We start from the raw sequence: 24,175 nt of genomic DNA on the forward strand, positions 1-24,175 counted from the left end.
AATAAATATTGTTTTAATGTAAATATATCTTTAATGGTAAGCATAGTAACTGTGCTGTTCATTGTTTTCTCACTGGATTGATTGGTGGAAGTTTTGCATCCATTCATTATCCAGCACATTGCATCAAATGTCAGCTGTTCCTTTGTTGGTGAGAAATTCCTTTTCTTAAACCTCTAACTGCGGGCGATTTTCAGATTTTTTTCAATTGTGGGGCATTTTTATTCGATGATTAGAGTAGTTGTCAGTATAGAATAATAGGAATACAAATTTAAGGCTTTTTTTGGCCACTTGTCAAATTGCCTTTTGACTTTTGTCTAGAGTTCTTCGGCCGATATTTGTTTGATTTTCTTGACATTTTTCCAGCACAAATGGCTGGCATTATCAAAGCTACACCCTCATTGAAGGTGGTGCGCAGGAGTTGAGCTCACGACTGCAGGTTATATGTACCCAGCGCGCAAATATCAAAGGCCATTCTGGGGTAATTACCGCTGCGGTTCTCCCCTTGCTATGCAATGATCATTTGCTGCAGTACGGGAATCCAGGAGCCATTCAGATTCAGGCTTTCCTCTTCCTATAGCTTCCCTGACCAAATGGATGAAATAGCTGTTCTTTACATCAAGAGCTTCTGTGTTGGCAAATTTTATTATGTGGTTAGTCTCGTGTAGTGTGTACTCCACCAATGCAGATTTAGCTCTGTGCCCCACTCGGCAGTGCCGCTTATGTTCAGTGATCCTGGTGTGTGTCCAATAATTCCAACGTAGACTTTGACAGTATTGTGAAAAAGGTAGTTGCTGCTCATCATATAGTGGAGATGTTGAGTCACAGATAGGCACAACAAAAAGACTGTCACTGTCAACATAAAGACTGTCAAACACATGTCCCACACATCCTCCCACCACCACCTATTCCAGTCTGTTCACAAGCATCACCATCAGAGGCAGAGCTACCTGTGAAACAAGTCATGTGACCTAAGAGCTAAGCTGCAACCACGGTGCGGCATTCTACATCAGTATAACAACCAACAAGCTGTCTGTTTGCATGAATGGCCACAGACAAACTGGGCAAGAAACAGCTGCACCACCCAGTTGCTGAGCGCACAGGCCTACACAATGTCCTTGATTTCAATGATTCATTCAAAACATATGCCATCTTCTGTATCCTTCCCATCAACACCAGTTTTTCCGAATTGTGCAAATGGGAACACTGCCTGCAACATATCCTGTGTTCTCGTAACAACCCCCCCCCCCCCCCCCTCCTTCCATCCCCGGCTGCAACATTCGTTAGGCATTGTCCTTTACCCACCTGTCCCCTTCCCTGTTCCCATTCCAGCATTACACAGCCCTCTGTTCCACCATCACACTCACCGTCCTTTTTCTTATATCCGTTTCTGCTGCCCCCCCCTCCCACTCCTTCATTTAAACCTCCTGATTGCACCTAGCTGCCCTACCCCATCCACACCTTGTCCCTGTATCCCACAAGCAGCACTTTACTGTCCCCCACCCCTACCCTGCTATCCTTTCCTCTCCCCATCCCAGCCTCCTCCTTACCCCCACCACCCAGATTGCTTCTCCCATCTTGTGCTGCCGCTCGCAGTCTGGCCTCGGCAGCCAGAGATTGTGGTAATGTGTGAGAGTTGTGACCCTGTGTGTGCGTGTGTGTGCGCGTGTGTCACTTCTTATGTAACTGGTGGAGTACTCATTGCTACTCACAAGGGAACCTCCCCATCGCACCCCCGTCAGATGTAGTTATAAGTTGGCACAGTGGATAGGCCTTGAAAAACTGAACACTGATCAATTGAGAAAACAGGAAGAAGTTGTGTGGAACTGTGAAAAAATAAGCAAAGTATACAAACTGAGTAGTTCAAGGGAAGATAGGCAACATTAAGGACAATAGGAACGCAGGAGCGCCGTGGTAACGTGAGCAGCTGCGGATCGAAAGGTCCTAGGTTCAAATCTTCCATCGAGTGAAAAGTTTAATTTTTTATTTTCAGTTTATGTGACAAACTCTTATGTTTTCATCACTTTTTTGGGAGTGATTATCACATCCACAAGAAAACCTAAATCGGGCAAGGTAGAAGAATCTTTTTACCCATTCACCAAGTGTACAAGTTAAGTGGGTCGACAATATATTCCTGTCATGTGACGCACATGCCGTCACCAGTGTCGTATAGAATATATCAGTTGTGTTTTCCTGTGGAGGAATCGGTTGACCTATGACCTTGCGACAAATGTTTTCTGTTCCCATTGGAGAGGCACGTCCTTTCGTCTACTAATCGCACGGTTTTGCGATGCGGTCGCAAAACACAGACACTAAACTTATTACAGTGAACAGAGATGTCAATGAACGAACGGACAGATAATAACTATGCAAAAATAAAGAAAGTAAAATTTTCAGTCGAGGGAAGACTTGAACCAAGGACCTCTCGTTCTCCAGCTGCTCACGCTACCACGGGACCACGGCGCTCCTGATCTCACATAGTCCATTATGGTGCTTATGTGACCCATTCACTACTCAGTTTGTATATTTTGCTTATTTTTTCACAGTTCCACACAACTTCTTCCGGTTTTCTCAATTGATCTGTGTTCAGTTTATCAAGGCCTATCCACTGTGCCAACTTATAACTAAATCTGAGGGGGGTGCGATGGGGAGGTTCCCTTGTCAGAATGTTTTCTAGGTGTTTACTCTCCCATCTGAGGTGCTGCAGCTCACATATTCGTCTCGCTCGCTGTAAGAGTGTATTAATCGTGCCTCTTTTCTGGCTCAGTTTATGCAAGTATCGGTTTGTGAGTATCTGTTTTCGATAAACACTTTGTCCCAATTGTTAACCATCTTTCAGGACCAGCGGATGTAGAAAGCGTAATTGTTGGTCCTTTTCTACCTCCATGGTAAATTGTATGTTGGCATCAAGACTGGTCAGGTGCCTTAGGAAGTCACCGAGCTGTACCTCACCATGTCTTCACATAATGAAGGTATTGTCAACATATCTGTATCACACTTTAGGTTTGCAATGGGGGGAAGTCCAGTGCCTGTGCTTTGAAATGTTCCATGAAGTTGGCCATCATTGGACTAAGTGGACTACCCGTAGCGATGCCTTCCAGCTGTGTCACTCTACATGAAATAGCTCGTGCCGAGACATACATGAAAGAGCTTGGTGATGTCTTGTGAGAAAATGGAACTGATATATTCCAGAGCAGTGGTTGTCAAACTGCAGTCTGCAGGCAACATGCAGCCCACCGTCAGGTCTCAGCCATATTTTATAATTGTATGCTTTTAGCAGCAAACAGCAGGATCCAAAAAATGTCGGCTAACATTAAGAGTTTCTTAACAGTGTGTTTTACATGCTCAGTAACAAACAAAAATACTTAGATAGATGGTAATATTTTACGATGTGTATAGTTTTGACGTCAATGAAGCCGTTAACTTTGTTAAGTTTGCCACCTATGTCAGGATCAGAGTGATACGTAATGCAGCCAGTGCAGTGTAAATATAAGTGAGAGGGGGAATATTTTATCGTGTGTCTTCCAGTGCTGACAACTCGAGCATGTGCAGCTAACACAGATCAGCTGCTGTGGTATAAATGTCAAATGGAAGTAACATGGTTTTGTGAATGCGCTTTATAGAAACTATCTCCAGGTGTGGTACATATTTGTAGCAAGTAATATGAAATCAAATGAGGCTGTTGTAATACAATGCAATTATTAAAAGAAAAATGACATTCCGGGCATTTAATGAACATTTGTAATCATATCTCATGTTGGAGTTACTATATAACTTACTAATTTATGTAGGTTATCAGTTAATAATAAGATTGAACGTATGGTAAAGTGGCTAGGACAGGGAAAGTGACCATTGCATATCTATTGCCCTGAACAGCACTGCTGCCTGTTGAGAATTTCGAATATAGATTGCCATATTTGTCAGTGAGATTGACAGAGGAAGCTCGTTGTTTCTTTTTTTAGTAAAACTTTTGATTTTGAGTCTTCTGATCTAAGGTATTTTATTTATATTATTCTTTTTACTCACTTGTATGAAGAATAGTTTTTTACGATATCAAGATTTAAACCTCTTTTTCTCCTATAAATGTAGTTTCTTGTTATTTCAGTTTGATAGTTTCTTCTGTTGATCACTAATGCCGACGTGGCATCCACTCGGGAAAAGTGACAAAGATGTTCACCCCAGTAAGGGTTAGTTACTTCCAAAGAACACTTAGAATACAACAGATAAAACTGACATCTAAAGCCTTTTATATACAAAGCTGTCATCAGTTCTATCCCTTTGTGACAATTCTAATTAAGTTATTTATAAACGGCTCTGTTGCAGTCACTTAGTGTCCTTTTGGATACTAGGTGTGAAGGTGCCTAGAAAATGTGTCCAGATCCTGTTGTGATGGCAATGGCCACAGTACCCTCTTAGGTACAGAAAATTGCTCACTATGTAAGTGTTCAGAAAGATGCATGTGGTTCCAGTATATTATTTTCTATCTCACTTAAAAATATTTGGTGTGATATAATATGTAGATTCAAAATGGGGAAGCTTGTACCAATAACCATGGTTTGATGAAAATTGCATTTGTCTTTGAGTAGCCACTTTACCACCCCCCCCTTCCTATGCAGCGCGAGATGTCACTCTAAGCCGGTCGGGGTGGCCGAGCGGTTCTAGGTGCTACAGTCTGGAACCGCGTGACCACTACGGTCTACATCTACATCTACATTTATACTCCGCAAGCCACCCAACGGTGTGTGGCGGAGGGCACTTTACGTGCCACTGTCATTACCTCCCTTTCCTGTTCCAGTCGCGTATGGTTCGCGGGCAGAACGACTGTCTGAAAGCCTCCGTGCGCGCTCTAATCTCTCTAATTTTACATTCGTGATCTCCTCGGGAGGTATATGTAGGGGGAAGCAATATATTCGATACCTCATCCAGAAACGCACCCTCTCGAAACCTGGCGAGCAAGCTACACCGCGATGCAGAGCGCCTCTCTTGCAGAGTCTGCCACTTGAGTTTATTAAACATCTCCGTAACGCTGTCATGGTTACCAAATAACCCTGTGACGAAACGCACCGCTCTTCTTTGGATCTTATCTATCTCCTCCGTCAGACCGATCTGGTACAGATCCCACACTGATGAGCAATACTCAAGTATAGGTCGAACGAGTGTTTTGTAAGCCACCTCCTTTGTTGATGGACTACATTTTCTAAGCACTCTCCCAATGAATCTCAACCTGGTACCTGCCTTACCAACAATTAATTTTATATGATCATTCCACTTCAAATCATTCCACACGCATACTCCCAGATATTTTACAGAAGTAACTGCTACCAGTGTTTGTTCCGCTATCGTATAATCATACAATAAAGGATCCTTCTTTCTATGTATTCGCAATACATTACATTTGTCTATGTTAAGGGTCAGTTGCCACTCCCTGCACCAAGTGCCTATCCGCTGCAGATCTTCCTGCATTTCGCTACAATTTTCTAATGCTGCAACTTCTCTGTATACTACAGCATCATCCGCGAAAAGCCGCATGGAACTTCCGACACTATCTACTAGGTCATTTATATATATTGTGAAAAGCAATGGTCCCATAACACTCCCCTGTGGCACGCCAGAGGATACTTTGTCTGTAGACGTCTCTCCATTGATAACGACATGCTGTGTTCTGTTTGCTAAAAACTCTTCAATCCAGCCACACAGCCAGTCTGATATTCCGTAGGCTCTTACTTTGTTTATCAGGCGACAGTGTGGAACTGTATCGAACGCCTTCCGGAAGTCAAGAAAAATAGCATCTACCTGGGAGCCTGTATCTAATATTCTCTGGGTCTCATGAACAAATAAAGCGAGTTGGGTCTCACACGATCGCTGTTTCCGGAATCCATGTTGATTCCTACACAGTAGATTCTGGGTTTCCAAAAACGACATGATACTCGAGCAAAAAACATGTTCTAAAATTCTACAACAGATCGACGGTCACAGGTTCGAATCCTGCCTTGGGCATGGGTGTGTGTGATGTCCTTAGGTTAGTTAGGTTTAAGTAGCTCTAAGTTCTAGGGGACTCATGACCTCAGAAGTTAAGTCCCATAGTGCTCAGAGCCATTTGTCACTCTAAAATGTGAATATTGTCTCATAAGCAAGAAAATTTGATGACTGCTGCTCCAAAGAATCCGAGTGGCACTTCGGTAAACAAAGGAACATCAAAGCTAACCAAACTGTCCTTTGGTTCAAGTTTGTTTTTTCAGCTTGTCTGTGAAATGTCCCCGAGTATTTTACGTACATGTCAGTCTTTCCTTCTTGCAGATGGAGCATAGGGGCTGTGGGGCCAGGAGCACAAACTATTGGTCTTAATGGAACATTATTCATACAGAGATTTGGTAACCCATACAGTTGAGATGGTAGGGCTTGTGTGTTGCGCAGGTTGCTCTGTGTGTCCGCAGAGAGGGAAGATGCCGTGATGAACTGATTCGTATTCTGGGAGATCCACTGTGTCGGATCTGTGCTTAGATTTTGGTATGTCATCCGGATCTAATAGGTCCCGATCTTCTGCTCATAATCTTTGGTCTTCATTACAAAGGTCGCAAAGGCGATACCAGTACACTCTTGATAGCTGGTAACTCATCTTATCATCTTTTTTGAGGTTGCAAGATGATGGTTCTGCTTGCCGCAGTATTCTGGCAGTTTCAGTGCATATTTTTTTTTTCCTTAGTTCGTTCACAAGAAAGGTTCTGAATGGATTCTTCAGTGTTAGCAATGATATTCTCCATAGGTATAGTTATCTGATGATATTGAATTCCCTCCTTTCTGAAGGACAGACTGTTTCTCTTCTGTTAGTTGTCGTTCACTGAGGTTTACCACTATATGTACCACACAGAATATGAATCAGTTAATCAGGACATCTTCTCTTTCAGTGGACATACAGAGGAACCTGCGCAACACAGAAGCCCTCCCACCTCAGCTGTATGGATTACCAAAGATCCATAAGAATAATGTTCCATTAAGACAATGTTATAGTACTCCTGGCTCACTGATGTATAAACTGGCAAAACTTAGTGTGTCTGCTCCAGCAGCATGTGGGAAAGACTGACACGTAAGAAAAGACTAAAGATATTTCATTGAGAAGCTGGAAAAAAATAAAACTTGAACCAAACAACATCCTGGTTAGCTGTTCACCAAAGTTTGTTTACCTAAGTACCATTCAATGATTCTATGGAGTATCAGGTCCACTTTTTCGCAAGATGTCACCAAGCTCTTTCATGCATGTCTCACCATGAGCCATTTCAAGTGCAATGACACAGCTGGAAGGCATCGCCATGGGCAGTCTTCATGGGACATTTTGAAGCATGGGCACTGGACCTGCCACCTTGTAAACCTAAGGTGTGGTATAGATATATCAACGATACTTTTGTTGTGAGGAGCCATGGTGAGGAACAGTTTGGTGACTTCCTAAGACACTAAAGTTTCCATGCAAACTTAAAATTTACCATGGAGGTAGAAAAGGACCAACAGCTACCCTTTCTAGATGGGCTGGTCACAAGGGATGGTGAAAACTTGGGCCACAGCATGTATAAAAAACACACATATGGGTCAATACCTGCACAAACTGCCTAATTACTATCTGAGCCAGAACAGAGATACGATTAATACACTCATAATGCAAGTGAGATGAGTGTGCTCCACAGCACCACAAATGGAAGATGCAACACCTAGTGTTCTGAGGAGTAATGGGTATTGCAACAGTTGCGTAAGAAATGTCACAGAATCAAACACTTGGTGAAGTGACATATCAGAAAAAGGAGGATTAGGTATGTCCTTTCTACTATACATTCCTGGAGTGACGGACAGAATCGGCCATATATTGCTCAAATAGTGACGAACATCAGAGCGTCTCAGATCAGCAAAGGAGAAAAGGACTATACTGCTGACCATGTAATTGTGGAAAAGTCTGATGGCATAACTGAACAATAAGTCAACACCAGGATCAAACATAAGTGGCATTACAGTTTTGGGTGGTCGTGCAGTAGTGTTCTCACTTCCAACGCCCGGGTTCGATTCCCGGCGGGGTCAGGGATTTTCTCTGCCTCATGATGACTGGGTGTTGTGTGATGTCCTTAGGTTAGTTAGGTTTAAGTAGTTCTAAGTTCTAGGTGACTGATGACCATAGATGTTAAGTCCCATAGTGCTCAGAGCCAGCCATTTGAACAGTTTTGGGGGCATGTACAGAAATCAGCCGTGGCGGAGGACATACTGTGCAAGACTGACCATCTACTAAAATTTGCCAACACTGGCAGCTCTTTATGTAGAGAAGGGCTATCGCAACCACTTCTTCAGGGAAGCAATAGAAATACACAAACATAATAGTTTCAACAAAAAAGAGGAAAGCCTCAAGGTGAACAGATCCGGGATTCCCATACTGAAGGTAGCAAGGGGAGAACGCAGTGGTAATGACCACGTAAAAGCTCTTGGATGTTGGTGCACCAGCTACATAAAATTTGCGGCTGCAGGCTCGAATCAAGTCCGCCACTAGCAATGGAAGATAAAGCATTTGACAGTGCCAGCCACTTGTGCTGGCGAAACATCATAAAAATCATCAAACGAATGTCGGCCGAAGAACCCAAGACAAAGCCAATTGGCAGTCTGTCGATTATAGGAATGTAACAAAAAAACCAAAACCCTAATTTTTTTGTCATTTAATGTAAATAATGCAGGAAATACAAAAATCGCGTTGTTATAAAAGTAGGATAAACTTTGTGATAAATTTTCTGAGTGTTGTATATCTTGAAGCATGTTCCATACAGTCTCGGAATGTGGATACAAAATTGCTGCCATGAGAGGATAAGTGTGTAACTATGTGAGACTGTAGAACATGAAAAGTGCAACTCCCGCTGTTTCAGACAGGAAAATAGTGACTGCCAATATTCCAGAGCAATAGAAGTGTATTAGATGGGAAAATCACCACTTCTGTTATGCAAACAGAGCAGACATTGTCAGGTGTAATGATCCTTGACTCCGCAAAATTGTCAGGAAGTAGCTGAACGCTTCACTGCATTGCCCATGGCTGGAGGGTTAAGGGAAACCTTTCATTTTACAGCAAAAGTGAGACAGAAACTTTAATGTTCACAAATAGTGTTTTAATCAGCAAAGGACAGCTTTTTCTGCTGCTTTTCAGGCTTCAGATTTGTACATTCAAAACTGCAAATTACAAAAAGCTTACCACAAGAGCTGCAGAAATTGATTTCCTAACTTGAAAAACAGGGTATAAAACTGACATTTGTGAAATAAGTGTAATGCATACACTCTGATTAATGTAATGGCCTGTAGAAATTTGTCAAGTGCTCTATTCAGTTTCATTTCATCTTTTTGATTTTGTATTTGCAGTGGACAGAATTCATAAGTTAGGAATAAAATTGTAAATCTGAAATCGCTTAACTTAAATGTTTAAATGTGGAATGTTGGGATTGATGATCTCATTGTGAAGAAAATAGTAATGTTTGACATCTCTTTTTAATAAGTGCATTCTGCTGTTAACACTACTTACTTCATGTATGAATCAGAATTACTACTCAGAAGCACCGGAGTGTGTTTTGGAAAACTGTGATTTTAATCTAAATGAGTAATGGAACTTTTATTTTGATGAAACTTATTTTGTAAAGAATGTAAATAAATCTCAATGACTGACTAAATTTGTATACTAAGTGTAAATTTCAGGTCCATTCAGGAATTTTAAGATTTTGTGTGTTTGTAGCAATTTTCTCATCCTTCTGTAGTACCAGTGGTAGTTTAGACAGGCAGTGTGTGATTAATAGTACCATTAAACCTACATAACATCAAATATCCCATCTCTTGAACTATCATTTGCAATTGTTAAGTGAAACACCATGTCTATATGCTCTAAATTGCACTAGTACATGGTAGATAACATATATTGCTGATATTTTTGGTTGTACTGAAGAATGTAATGTCAGTAAGTTAATGTTGGGGAAAATGTAGCACATCAGTTAGAACATCTTATCGCTAGCTGATGACTGAATTAAATTAATAGTATAATTGAAAAGTGACGGTGCTGATTCATTTTGGTTAGTCTCTGTAATTTCCATCCAGAACATTTAAGTTGCCGAATTGCTGGTGAGCACTGGGAATTGTAATAAAAACCTGTTGTGTAAAATGTACATTAAACACTGAACAGCATTTTGTAGACCCATTTTATATGCACTGAACCCTAAGAAAGAACTATAACTGGACCAGAATAACAAAGTGATTTTCAGCTATTTGTTTACAAGACAGCTAGCATAGCAACAACAAATCAGAGAATGAGTTTGGTTATACTGTGTGTTCTGTTCACTGATGTCACATCGCACCACTACCATGGCCCCTAATGTAACACTTGTTTCAATTTTGTTGTTTGCATTGTTTCTCTGTATGACATTATTTAACATATCAGAATGTTGTAAACAATTAAAAATGGGCACAAAAATTAGACTTACCTTCTGTCTAAACACAGTACTGCCAGGAAGCATTTGGGTGTATCCAGAATGGATGTGCCCATCTGTTGCTGGTGCAGCCATATTGCGTGTACAGGCAAATATGAACAAACATTTCCTACTCTCATGCTGGACTGTCGGTCACTTTATTGTGATCACTGTATACAGCTGAACATTGCACTCAAGTTGAGGTCATTGGACACTGAACACTAGCTGACCTGGATAAGGGTAGATGATGCAAGGAAGCAGGTATACTGTGTTTGAAAACTGTTGTCATATTTTCTTGATGTAATTTTGGGAAAGCCAAGGAAAACTGAAATTGAGCTGTGTGGATGGGAATGGGAAAATTTTGTCAAAAATGTGTGCTACCTTTACCATTTTGTCTTGCTTCTCTGCATCCTAAAATGTAATTAAATGCTTATTGACGGACTTCTTTTGGGATTCTCTCCCAGATTATATGTTCATGTTATATACATTGCTGGACATTTCCTTGTAGATATGACAGCAGTCTTAATAGTTTTAATGCCTAGGTATTTACATGTGTGTGTGTGTGTGTGTGTGTGTGTGTGTGTGTGTGTGTGTGTGTGTGTATACCCTACTCCATTATGTGCCTAAACATACAGCAATGCACTGAATACTAGACATAGAGGTAACATTAATATGTTTTGTCACTGTTGTAAGATAAGTACCATAGTTCTGACTATTATTAAAATACAATGAAAGAGGCTCTCTGTAATTGAAGTTAATGTTGCTTGAAGTAAGACTTCATGAACAGAAGATTTTAAGGATTTTTTCTCCCCCCCCACCCCGGTGATGGGTAATTAATCCTACAGTAACAAATCATTTATGGTTTCAGTTGGAAGCTTTAGGCTTAGATCAGATATGTTTCATTAAGAGGTGTGTGAGATCTTTTGGTCTTCAGTAGTAATGAAACATGGTGAATTTAAATCTGTGTGAAGATACAGAGTTTGCACAATATTACGTGGGATAAAATCTGAGTACATTTAATAAATTCCTTGGAAAGTGTCACAATAGGTAGAAAATCTGAGTCTATAGAAAGTTTTGACAACAAAGAAATTGTGTACACTGGTACTTAAGACAGACTTGCATTGCTTTAGTTTATCACTATGGAAATATATATGTTGACTAATTGTGTAACCTATTCATTTGGTTAAAGTTTCCTGGGTTTAATTACATCTGAGCTCATAATTCTAAACCCAAGAATTGCACGCAGTATTCACTTTTCTGTTTTTCGTTACAATTATGACTGCCATAAGTTGGAGCATTTCTGTAATTTGCATCACACAGTAGTCCACACTATTGCTGTTGGTCAGTAGTGATCTATTACGCATTTTAAATGTAGTGTTGGCAAAGTATTGGGAGGACAGCAAGATGTAGTTTTACATAAATGGCCATGGTGGTGTTACTCCAAAACACATTTTACTTATTCAGACCCTTCTTTTTCCATACCATGTGAGGGTCAGGTATCATTGGTCTTTGTACCTTATTGAGATATGGGTGGCCAAAATAAACCTTGCCTAAAAATGTCTGACAACACAAGTTACCTTAGGTAATGAGTAGGAGAACTGTTTGTAAAGTTACTGCAAATGACCCTGCTGATGTCCATGCAGTAGTCTGCTGTTTTGATTATAGTGTCTCTAAATGCCAGTATTTGAAGGCAATAGTTTTTGTGGCTGTCCTGTAGTTTGCAAATAAAGAGTTAAGACTCCAGGAAATGGTCACAGTATTTCTGTCTTTATCAACAGTTTTGGGCACTTTGTTTGTCTCTTTTTGCGTTTACCTCTTGACTGTGATGGGAAACTTGTTACTGCTTCCTTGTCATAGTTGCTCTTTTTATATTTTAAATTTCTTTTCAACTATGGCAGTTTATAGTTGCAAGTAGTATTATTGGTGTCAGTATCATTCCTAGTATTTCTGCTTCCATCTATTTACATGTCATTTAAATTAAAGGATTCAAGCTATGACCATTAATGTGACTGGTTTGAGAGCTGTTTAAAAAAGGGTATCACATTCACCATTGGCTGTAGAAATCATTAATTTCACTATTGCAGTTTTGGCCTTTGGGCTATTTTCGAGTGGTACTGCAAAAGATTTTACTTCAGTTCACGTCAAATTTTACAATCCCCTGACATGTTGGAGGATTGAAAATGGCCCAGTGAAATTAATAACTTCTTCAGTCAACGGTGAATATTATATCCTTTAAAAAATTCTGTGTGACTGTGAACCCTGACCATGAGAAGTTAATCGGATGAAAAGTGTTAATTCATTTTCAGTACATCAGTACTTTTTCTGCCTGGGGAAAAATGTTTGATGTTGAAGAACACTACCTTTTTGAGTCTTATGGAAACAAGCAAATTTATTTTCCACATATATTTTTTAACCTCCATTAATTAAACTCACGCTTCCGAAAATAGTTTTCAAAGAAGGTTTCATATGAGACGTGTGGATTTCTACATGCATTCCTCTACGTTCAGGTGATGATCGTCGTTCCAGGAGAATAGTTGGAACATAGTCCAGCTGACCAGATTTTTAAAAGTTGTCTCTCTGTTCAGTGTGTCCTCCTGTAATATGAAGCAAGTTTCTCATCTGATGTGGATAAGAATATTACGTAATGTATCTTTAGTAAAATCTTTCACAAGTGTTTGTGTGTCTTTGATGCAGTAATGTAATATAATGGTCATGAGGACGTTTCAGTGTGAGCCGAGATTATGAAAAATACACTTAATTTGCACACCACTTGGTTTACCCACTCTGAAAAACAGTAATTGTAGAAATTTAGATGAACACAGTGTATTTCAGATGTGCAAAACACCATAAGCTCTCATGAGATTTGTATGCTAATGCCTCAGAAGAGGGAACTAACATCCACCTGAAATTAACTGCACTGAAAAAATATTTGCTATGAGGAAGTTTAACAAATTGACTGCTGCATGCATAGTGATGGATGTTTCACTGCCAGACCATGGCATCAGGCATGATGCTCCTCTGTGGCTGCACAGTGTCAGGCATAATACTATGCCATGGCTTATAATGTCCTCGTATCATTCAACATGTCAAACACTGTATGAAAGTATTCAGAACTATTATTAAGAGTAAAGTATGCCTCATGATTGTGAGTTGCTAACTTGGGACATCAGAATTGCCAAAAACGTATGAGTGATGTATTTCACAAAACAGATGCAGTGCAGTCCCTTTAGGGGATCTTGCAGTTGTGGTGATGGTGGTGGTGATGATAATAATAACAACAACAACAATGTAAGGTTACTAAAGAAGAGGAAGGTTTCATCTGAACACTTGTTTTGTGGATTAAGTTTCTTTTCAGATCTTCTTGTGAAATTGACTTTATTTCATGCAGTTCAGTTTTGTAGGTTTCTCACAGGTGAATAACATACCATACAATGACAGGTGTAGGCCATAATCTTTAATGGATGGCTATTTCACTAGAAAACATTAAACTGGAGTGATATATGGAAAAGAAAGGAGTATGTCCTTATTCCACCCAATAAATGTTACTTAAAGTGGTACAATGTTACATATGCCAGTTTTGTGTTCTCATGTACCTTGCAGAATTTAAAGGTAATTAACTGCAAGGTGACCATAATTATCTGTTGCCTAATCAATAAATTTACTGTAAATTCCAATTTGAGCTTGAGCAGTGAGGCTTTTGACTTATATGGTCTCTGGAAGTCATTAAGTAACTGGATACCCATTCCGTTGCAATAACATCTTTAAGTTGTGAATGACTTGTATACACAATATGGCTGAAACAAATGTACATTGTTTTCTGTTTTCTTATTTGAATTTCAGCTTATTTTGTGCTTGATGATGAAATGGGAAATCAGTGTCTTAATGCTGTACTGAATACACGTCTGGTCCAAATTACGTCCTATGAACAGAACCTAATTACTAGCATATATAACTGTAGCCACAGATCTGACTCCACTACAGACATTTGATGGAGAACAAAATCAGTTGGGTTAGACTAAAACTGCAATATATAGGTATTTTATTAAAAAACTTTAAGTAAAGCAGCAGGTTAAGAATGATGCATGTGAACTGCAAAGGACAGGTGCTCTTTAATTACTAGTACAGAATACTTTGCACACAGGCCTTGTGGAACTGTGTCCCCCATCCTGCCAGTCTCTACAGCATTTTATTTTAATGCCAGAGGATGAAATAATATACATAAAAGTCTATAACTTACTATGTTAATTCAGGCTGCTTTTTGAGTCTGACAAGATTGTGCCTTGATTGAAATTAATAATGTGATACATATCTGCATTTTTATAATGTTATTTTTCCTGTAAATCTTTGAAGTATTGTAGAATAATAATTATTTTAGCAGTATTATTCCTAGATATGACTGTGATTTGATGTACGTTGTATAACTGCATTATTTAGTCATAATATACAGTGTGTAATGGGTATAAGTGAAGATATTTCTGTTGGTGCCTGAGGACTGTGTATTGAACATTACTACAGTATTTATGTCATTTGCAGACCAATAATTATAGCTACTACAAGCCATATGTTTTTAGGTTGGGTAGTACCTCCAAGTACATGTGGCAAGAGCAAGCCATGAATGCTTATTTTCTCCTGGGCAGCAGGTCAGTTGTTGAAGCAGAGATGCAAAATAGTTAGTCTGTACTACAGGTGTAGTCCACTGAAGTGGTGCAGTTATGACCATGCAGAAAACATCAGGTTGTAAAGTTTATGATGTGCCTGTGGAGAAACTGTTGGAGGCAGAGGAGGAGGGGAACAACAACAATGCTGATGTACCACATATAAAAATATCTACTCCTATACCCATAACACCCAATATTACTGTCACATTTTTGTCATACTGGTTGCTGACAACTAAAACCAGTTCGTATAGAAGTAAATGTTTTAAAAATAAATCAGTGTTTCTTAGTCACATTAAGAGAGATGCAGTGCCTGCTGTCTCAGTGATTGGGTGGTGTTGTCTGTTCTTAGTTCCTGCCCTAAATTTTATAAAGTGCTGCTGTTAGTACTGAAAAAAGATAAATCTGACAATACTTTGCAGTAACTGTTCAGTTACCAGAGGTTCCATTGAATGAAACTTCAATTGGTTGTAGTCAAATATTGTACCTGTCACAAAAAGTGGATAAAAGAATGAGATTTAATATCTTGTTCCCCTTTTTATGTGTATGATGATACAGTTTCTATTTTTGTATAGACTAATATATCAAAAAAAGTTTGATACAGGTTAAATGTAAATAAAATTTAAATTTTATAAGCAAACTGTGAGCTGGATTTTATTTTAGACTAGATGCTTGAATTTGTAATTAATATTTGTCACATACTAGAAAGGATGTTCTGCATATGCTTTTCCCAATATGTCTTAATGTTACATGTGCTTGTATTTTTGTTGTAATAAAGAGATCCTCTCCAAATTTATCTTCTTCAATGCAAAGTCATCACTTTTTTTTCCTGTTGAAATCAAATAATAACCTTGACAGCAGTTTTCAAATTCATAGATAACATCATTGTGTACTAAAATTGAAACATGAGACAATTTAATGGATGAATTACAGTGTAGAACCCTGTATTAGCTGTGTAACTGTTAATTGTGCACTTAAAGATCGCAAACCACATCTATTGGGATCCAACAAATAATGATGAGTGAGCGTCTTGTACTGTTTTTCAAAGTTAGATATAATTTTCCATCCTGCACATGTTTAAGAGATTGTGTTCTTATAAACGATGTGTCATTGAGTATAGAGTGCCTGTCACGTTTGAAGTTACAGATTTAACACACTGTACTGAAAGATACATATTCCTTGTATAATTAAACTGCCTTTTATTTTTTTTTCTGTTTTTAATTGGTGGGGTGGGGGGAGCCTCCAGTGAACTGATCCATAAAATTCATGACTGTGTGGAAATAGGCACATTGAAAAACATAAAAAAAGAGATACAAGCAAGTAAATGTACAACCAAACCAAATCTGCTGAAGGACTTACATGTAGATGAGTCGTTATAAATAATTACGTGAAAAGGTTACCAGTCCACAAGAATTATCTCTGACCCCTAACTTGCATTTTTAGTCACTTGTAACTGAGTTTCTCACTTTTTCCTAAAATGTAAGCATCTGTGTGAAATGGGAAACTAGACTTAAATGAAATGGCAACATTTTGCCAGTATGTAGAAGTACAAGTTCAAAAAGCCAAAATCGCTTCTGTACAGTTTCCGCAAACTACCTTACCATCATCAGATCTTCTGCACTACATTTCACTGAATTGTGACCAAATGCATCTTACATGTATCATATCACAGAACAATATTTCATGAACATGAGAATAACTGTATATCAGCAAGTCAAGCATAAAATAACTATTATGCAAAACAACATACAAATTGCACTGATGATGCAAGCTCAGGTTCATACAGTAGCAGAATGAAGATTCATTCTGGTAATGTACAAACATGAGCTTTTATAATCAGTGTAAAATGTACTTTGTTTTATGTAATAGTTATTTTATGCTTGACTTGTTGATATACTGTTGCTCTCATGTTCATGAAATATCGTTCAGTGATATGATACAATATAAGATGCATTTAGTGAAGATTCAGTGAAATCTAGTGCGAAAGAGCTGATGATGACAATGTAGTTTGCTGAAACTGGTCATCACAATAAAGGCCGTGATCTTCAAATTTTACTTCTATTTCTGTATGTATAAAAACCATTAGTTTGCTTTGGAGCTTCAAGTGCTGAGGGAATTTCTTCCCAGACTGCATAAGATATGTGACTAACTGTTCTGTTACTTTGAAAGTTGTCATTGCCCATTCCTGACACAATTTCAGCACAAGAACATATGAACTGTTTATAAACTGCACTGTTCCAAATACTGCCACTGTTGGGGTAAAAGCCCGTATAGGAACTCCTTTATGATCTTCTGCTACCATATAAATTGCTCTTTTTCTTCAATAACAAAGCTGAACACTTGTCTCCTGGCACTTGACACATTTTATGTCAAATTTATTAAGTTGTTATTAAATCCTACATCAAACATTTTGCATTTTTTTCATACATAATTTCAACTTGAAGTTGTTTTTATGAACAAAATGCAGCTGTAGGACACATAAGCAAGAGAGATCAGCTTTAGATGGTAGTGGGTCTACCATGTGAACTTCAAAATGCTACTCTTTATGTATGTCCTTAATTACAGGTCAGAATGTACATAACATTTTATTCAAAAATAGCCTCCTCCTTAGCCAAAGTAACATATGACCAAAATAAAAAAAGATGTGAATTACAGTTGGGACTAATCACAACCCCTTACCAAACTTATGAGTGTTACATTGAAAGACAGCAAAATTACACATGTAAAAAGAATCTAATTATAAAATTTATTTTTAAGTTGTGTTAGTATCAGTTGATGTCCTCTGAAGGGGATTGTTTCCCCATTCTGAGTAATCCACAATTTATTTCAGAACAATATTCAAAGAGGTACATGAATTCTAACTAATACATCAATCTTGGCATTAACATATCAGTATTCGTCTAACTGATGTTTTCACCATTTGACTGTTATCTTACTCCTTCTATTGCAATTTTGGCTTTGTAGCCATTGTCAAGTGAGACATTATTGTTCTTTAGAAATTAGTTACATTGCACGCTGTGATACATCTCACGATCATCATTATTTGACCACACAAGGATCACCATTTTAATGCCACTTACATGGTATGTCAAAGCACAAAGTAAAAGCATCATGTGGAATGTCAACAATCTTTCAGTTGCAGTTGGGTATGCAGAAGGAATAAATTAACAATCAGCTGGTGAATGCATAATCATTTAGACAATTGTGCAGGACTGTGGCTCTTAATAATAAGAAAATCATACAGCAATGTAAGTCTTGAAACATAACTATGCTCATCTCCTTTCACACAGTTTTATGTAAGTAATTATCATCACAAGTACTGAATACAAATAAGATCACTTTTTTTTTACACATGCTCAAGTGTAATTACTTCTTGGTTTGAAGATGACATCCACTGAGCCATCAGGAAAAAGTAGGGTTTCAAACACTTGCTCAAGCCGTTTGCTACTACTCTGATACTCCAGTTTGAATTTTTGTAGAATATAAAATAAAATTAGGTAGAGATCTTGTTCAGCAAACCGACGACCTTACAACAACAAAAACTGTGTTAAAATACATCATAAAAATATAAATACTTATCATTTTATTTATTAAATGCCTATATGTCAGATTTTATTTTCAGCAAACTCGGAAATGCTTAGTTCAATCAAGTTTCACATTGTCTTTTCTTGTTTGATGCATTTATTATCTATCACATTACACTCACCTATTTAACCATAAATTTTTATTTATATTCACGGGCAACTTGTGATGAAAAACTATGTAGTGATATAAAATAAATGAAAACTCTTCTCCACCCCCGATGAATAGCTAAAATACTTTTAAGAGGTGAAAAAAACAACAACTTTCATTTCAGCACCATTTCACTCATTAACTAAGTTGTGAATTTTTCAAGCATCTGCCATAATGTCAAATAAGTTATTTGATTTCTGATTACCTGGCAATATTGAATTGAGCCTGCTGGTTTAGGCATCCCTCATGTAAAATTATATTGTGTTAGGGTTGTAGCAAATCTCCATTATTCAATAATATGAGTCCAATGAATCAGCAATATTTAGTTTAATTTATTTGTTTCACACAGTTAGAAAACTGTAACTTGACGAGAATGTGAGTAAACAAGTAACTATCAATCATAAAGGCAAAAAGAAAACATAAGACTGATAAGATGTGTCTGCAGTTCAAAGAACATGGCCAGCCCCACCACAGGTTTGACTCAAAGTCACTGACCAGCGTCCTCATTTTTCTATCATTCTACAGTTATGTCCAGTGTCAGCAAATATGCTGGTTTTATTTATTTGAGTGATGCCATCAGTAGCTCGTAGTTATACATCACCCGTACTGTATGCTCATCATGCTTGGGAACTTTGAACAGCCCAGAGTATGATGGTTTTAATGCACTGCATCAGTTCTTAACACTACATCACAGTAATTTTTGAAGATCTTGGATGGCTGGACTCCGATTTGGTGCAGCAAATGTGGCAGCTCTGTCTCTACTGGTAGCTGATGTGTTGAAAAATACTCTGACAGTAGACATAATATTCCTCCATAAACCATTTCTGCTGCTGATGCTCCAATCTCTGGCTTACACACTGTGTGGAGACACAGTAACACACTTGACAATGCAGAGGTCCAATTGTTTCCATGACACATAAGTGCAGCATTTAATGTTCTATGCCAGGGCTCTACCATGTCATTGCTTGCCTGGTGGTAGCTGTTTCTATGGTGGTGCTGGAACACACAACTTGGACAGTGATAACTCGATATGTCATTCCTGATCTGTAGTAACACGACCTAAGCAGCCAAAACGAGATATTTGGGTGGTTAAAACAGTCCTTGCTGTTGTCTCTGCAAGGTGTCACCAATTGGAATCGCCTCTGCCCACTAAGTCTATCTGTCAACCTTAGTAAATATATAGCAATATCCTTTCTTATGGCAGTAGCAAAGCCACAGTAACTACAAGGGCGTGAGAGTAATGCCCTGTTGTCTCTGTGAACTCTCCCTGTGGCTTGTGCACATTCCTGCTCTCTTTACAGTGCTGACATGCTACACACATTCTCGCCCATTGATGACAGTCTTTCTTTATAGTGGGCTGCAATCAGCTTAATACATGGTTTTGCACTAGGGTGAGCGAGGTTACAGATACTGTCAAAAACTGTTTTGCATAGCGTTTCAGGCACGAACGGTCTGGGGTTGCAGTTCAAAACACCACGCCAAATTAGGTCCCTAGCTCGTATAACTGCAATTGCTCAAGCTGCAGAGCTCTCGTAAATATTCTTCCAGCCATCTGTCTGTAGCTTGTACTGCACTGATTCGCCTGTAGTAATCGGTACACATGATGACCACAATTCTTGTTTTAAAAAGAAAAGAAAAAAAAAGCTACCACGTTTTCTGCACCTTGTATGTGCCTCATGTCTGTCATAAACTGGCCAACAGATTCTAGTTGGCAAAACTGTCATAGAGAACACTCATCCTTGTGCTTGGTACATGCAAATGTGATTGATTTGTGGTCGTTATAGATTATGACCAGTCTGGCCTCCACCTAAGGGCGGAAGTGCCACACAGCTTCAGATATGGCTACCACCTATGAGTCAGCCTTTGTGAGCTCACAGGAGAAGAAACCTAAGGGCTTCCAACTCTTTTCGACATACTGGTGAAGAGATGCACAGATATCCTGCTGGCTATTATCTACCACTACAGGTAATGGCACATCTCAGACTGAGTGGGACAACAGAACTGCTTTCTGTAAGTTTACTTTTACCTTTTCAAAGTGGTGCCCACGGCAGGGGATGTCATTACCTGATAATTCTGTTGTCAGTAGTGCCTATACATCTGCTGCTCCCGGCATGTGCTCCGATAAAAGTTTACAATTCCCAGGGATCTTCTCAATTGCTGGAAATCTATTGGACGTGGAATGCCCTTAATGACCTCGATCTTCTATTTTGACGGACAAATACCATCCGCTGAAACTGTATGACTGAGGAATTTTACTCGATACTGGCACAAAACATATTTTGCTTCATTTATTATTAGCCCATATTAGCTTATCCTGCTGAACACTGCTCTCTTGTGTTTCTCATGCAATGCTGCCATTTTTGAAAATATTGGGATATCATCATGATAAATGAAACAGAAATTCAGTCCCCTTAACACCTCACCTGCAAAGTACCGCGATGTCCGAGCGGCATTTTTAAAACCGAATGACATACATAGATATCCAAAAAGATCAAACTGTGTTATTACAGCTCTCTTGGGTATGTCCTCTTTGACTATTGGTATCTGATGGTAAGCGTTTTATGATGGACCACACCGAAAATGATAGCTCCGGTTAGCACATTTGTGAAATCCCTTATATTAGGGACTGGATAGTCGTCCGGGATGATACGTGTGTACCTCCCACAGGGCCTCCAGGTACCGCCTTTCTTTTCTACCAAATTCAGTGCTGATGCCCATGGGCTGTCTGATCTGCTTATAATGCCAACTTGCAACATCTCTGCAGACTCTGCTACTGCTGCAGCCTAACGGTTAGCCGTTGAGAGACTAGTATGCCAGGTGTTGTGTTTTAATAACGTGCACCGTGGTATGCAGCACTTTACCTATTTGGCCATCAATTCCTGTATGGTGTGTACAATTGAGTTAGGCTAGGCGCAAATTGAGACGCGTATAGCTCGTGTGGCGCGACGCAGCGCAGCGCGCGTTTTTGTAACATCACAGGTTCAAATGGGACCGCGCAAATTGCGACGCGACGCGACTGGGACGCGATACGCGCCTGCGCCAGGTCGCGCGGCGTTGTGGTTGAGGCACAGTTTCTCGCGCCGCACGTCGCGCGTGCCTCGCTAGCACCGCAGGAAATTTGAGGGGGGTGGGGAGCGGAAAAGTAGCACGGCCATATGCTCCCATCGGAACGGCGCATATGAGCAGCGATAGTATGGCAAGGGTAGTGTTTCGTTTTTCGTCATTTAAGCGCTCCAGATTTCTTCGTTAGTACTTTATACTTTTCTGTTATTTACATCTGTATAGTTTTGTTTTGTTTTTCTTCTGTCAAGAAAAATGCATACTTCAGTTACTGGTGAGCCATTGGCCGCTGGAATTGTATCGTATGCATCCGCGATGTTTTCAGATCGCAAGAAGGGACAGAGGGTAGTGAATAAGAAAGCAAGGATTATTATAAAATCATGTGATTAAGAAGCAAGGCAGGAAAGGAAAATAAGGTTATCTTCTCGCAGCCTAGTATGCTGGCGTATATTTACGATCTGTTACAAAAATTTAGAAAGGGATAATCTCCACAGGTGTGATCCCTTTGTGCTCCTGGTAAAAAGCGTCCAAGGTGTGAAGTATAGAAGTCTCACTGTGATTACTTGGATATGGATGTAATAAAGTAATACGACACACTGTACTATATGCATGTAATCATCACATTTTCACTGCAAGCTAAAAACAGTTGAAAATCAGTCACAAATAACAATGTTTTAATTGGTTCGCCGTGATGAAAAAAAGCATTTCAATTGTTGGATGCATATTATCAGCTTTAATAAACTAATTATACAACAGGCTACACAAATGAAGAAACTGGTCGGTATTATTGCCTAAGTAGGAATATCCTAAAAGAGTGTCATGATTAGATATATTTAATTTGTTGAAATGTACTGCGGACAAAGATCTACCTTCATGACAATGTTTTTCGAACTCCAGCTCACAAGGTACACATGGCTAGCCTCTGCATTCGTGTCGCGCTCATTATCCTCCGCTGCTGACAATACACTGACCATTGTGTTGTGCGACAGATCACTTTTTTATTTTTCTCAGTAACAACTATTTTATTCGCGATCACACATTGTCAGTTTGGCAAGCCGTAGGTGAGTAACCAGTATCTGGCATGTGCCTGTCATTACGCCTGAAGGAACGCTCATCATTATTTTAATACTGCTCAGATCAAGAGAAGGAATAAAATGCTTTGGTAAGTTTCCATTCCAGTCGCTCAGTGTTAAAAATACGATAGGTTACGAGGATTCCACCAAAATTCCAACAGAATCGCCAATCTGTTTTTGTGTGAGTTGTTAACGTATTCTCATTCGAAGAAGCATCACCATTTATGAGTAAATACCACATTTCTCTTGGTGACTGGTTTAATTGTACTTCCTTTGTCAAAATGTTATTTGACAAACTCATCTCACAGCAGCTATTGAGACAGAATTCCGAAACAGAGGGCCTCATTAAACAAGTAATTGTCAATAACAGATCTCAATAGCTTATGAAAAACCTCATAGTGTCGATTTGCAGTAACATAAAAGAAGAAATTTCATGTTTATTTTCATACTAGGAAGCTCTTGTTTCGCTAGCTGTCGATAACTCTTCAAAAATTACAGTGACTGAAGTGAAATAAATAATAGTTCAAATGGCTCTGAGCACTATGGGACTTAACATCTGAGGTCATTAGTCCCCTAGAACTTAGAACTACTTAAACCTAATTAACCGAAGGACATCACAAGCAGCCATGCCCGAGGCAGGATTCGAACCTGCGACCGTGGCGGTCGCACGGTTCCAGACTGAAGCGCCAAGAACCGCTCGGCCATGAAATAAATAAAAAAGGAAGTATAAGTAGTGATAGATCGCCATAGATAAGAAAGTTCTGTGTGTTTAATAATTGGCAAAACACTCTCCTCCTTGTGTGCAATCATTCGCCAAACGTTCGTTTCGATGTCTCGAGCGGTTTAGGAGATATGAGAGATGTTTGAGATCGGAAGTGAGCGCGCTACGTGGAATCCATTTTCTCGAGATCGGAGACAGATAGAAATCTCCTCCCAAGTCTAAACAAAAATTCAGCATGTTAGCTAAATTTCATACCCAGCAACGTATGGTGTAATACGCACAAAACGCAAAATCACAGCGACCCCTAACTTATGTTGCAAACTTTTTAGTTTTACGTAGTGTCTTACTAAAATGTGTATATCACAATAAGAATGGTCATTAGCGAGGTGATGGGCACTTCGCCACGAAGCTGACATATAACGCTATAAGTAAGATAAAAATCCTATATTTTCAGAGAATAGTTTCTGTAAAATC

General features: G+C 39.1%; 1 protein-coding gene across 2 annotated transcripts in view; it reads right to left on the reverse strand.

Moving 5' to 3' along the window:
* Positions 1–17,657: 17,657 nt before the first annotated feature.
* Positions 17,658–24,175, reverse strand: part of LOC126470273 (probable cytochrome P450 CYP44) — a 279,280-nt gene continuing 272,762 nt past the window's right edge. For both annotated transcript variants that reach the window (XM_050098015.1, XM_050098016.1), the window contains exon 10: positions 17,658–18,641. In XM_050098015.1, the coding sequence (XP_049953972.1) occupies positions 18,472–18,641 (170 nt within the window). In that variant the 3' untranslated portion in view covers positions 17,658–18,471. The remainder of the gene's footprint in view (positions 18,642–24,175) is intronic.

The sequence above is a fragment of the Schistocerca serialis genome, chromosome 3, assembly GCF_023864345.2.
Source record: "Schistocerca serialis cubense isolate TAMUIC-IGC-003099 chromosome 3, iqSchSeri2.2, whole genome shotgun sequence".
Taxonomy (NCBI): Eukaryota; Metazoa; Arthropoda; class Insecta; order Orthoptera; family Acrididae; genus Schistocerca; species Schistocerca serialis.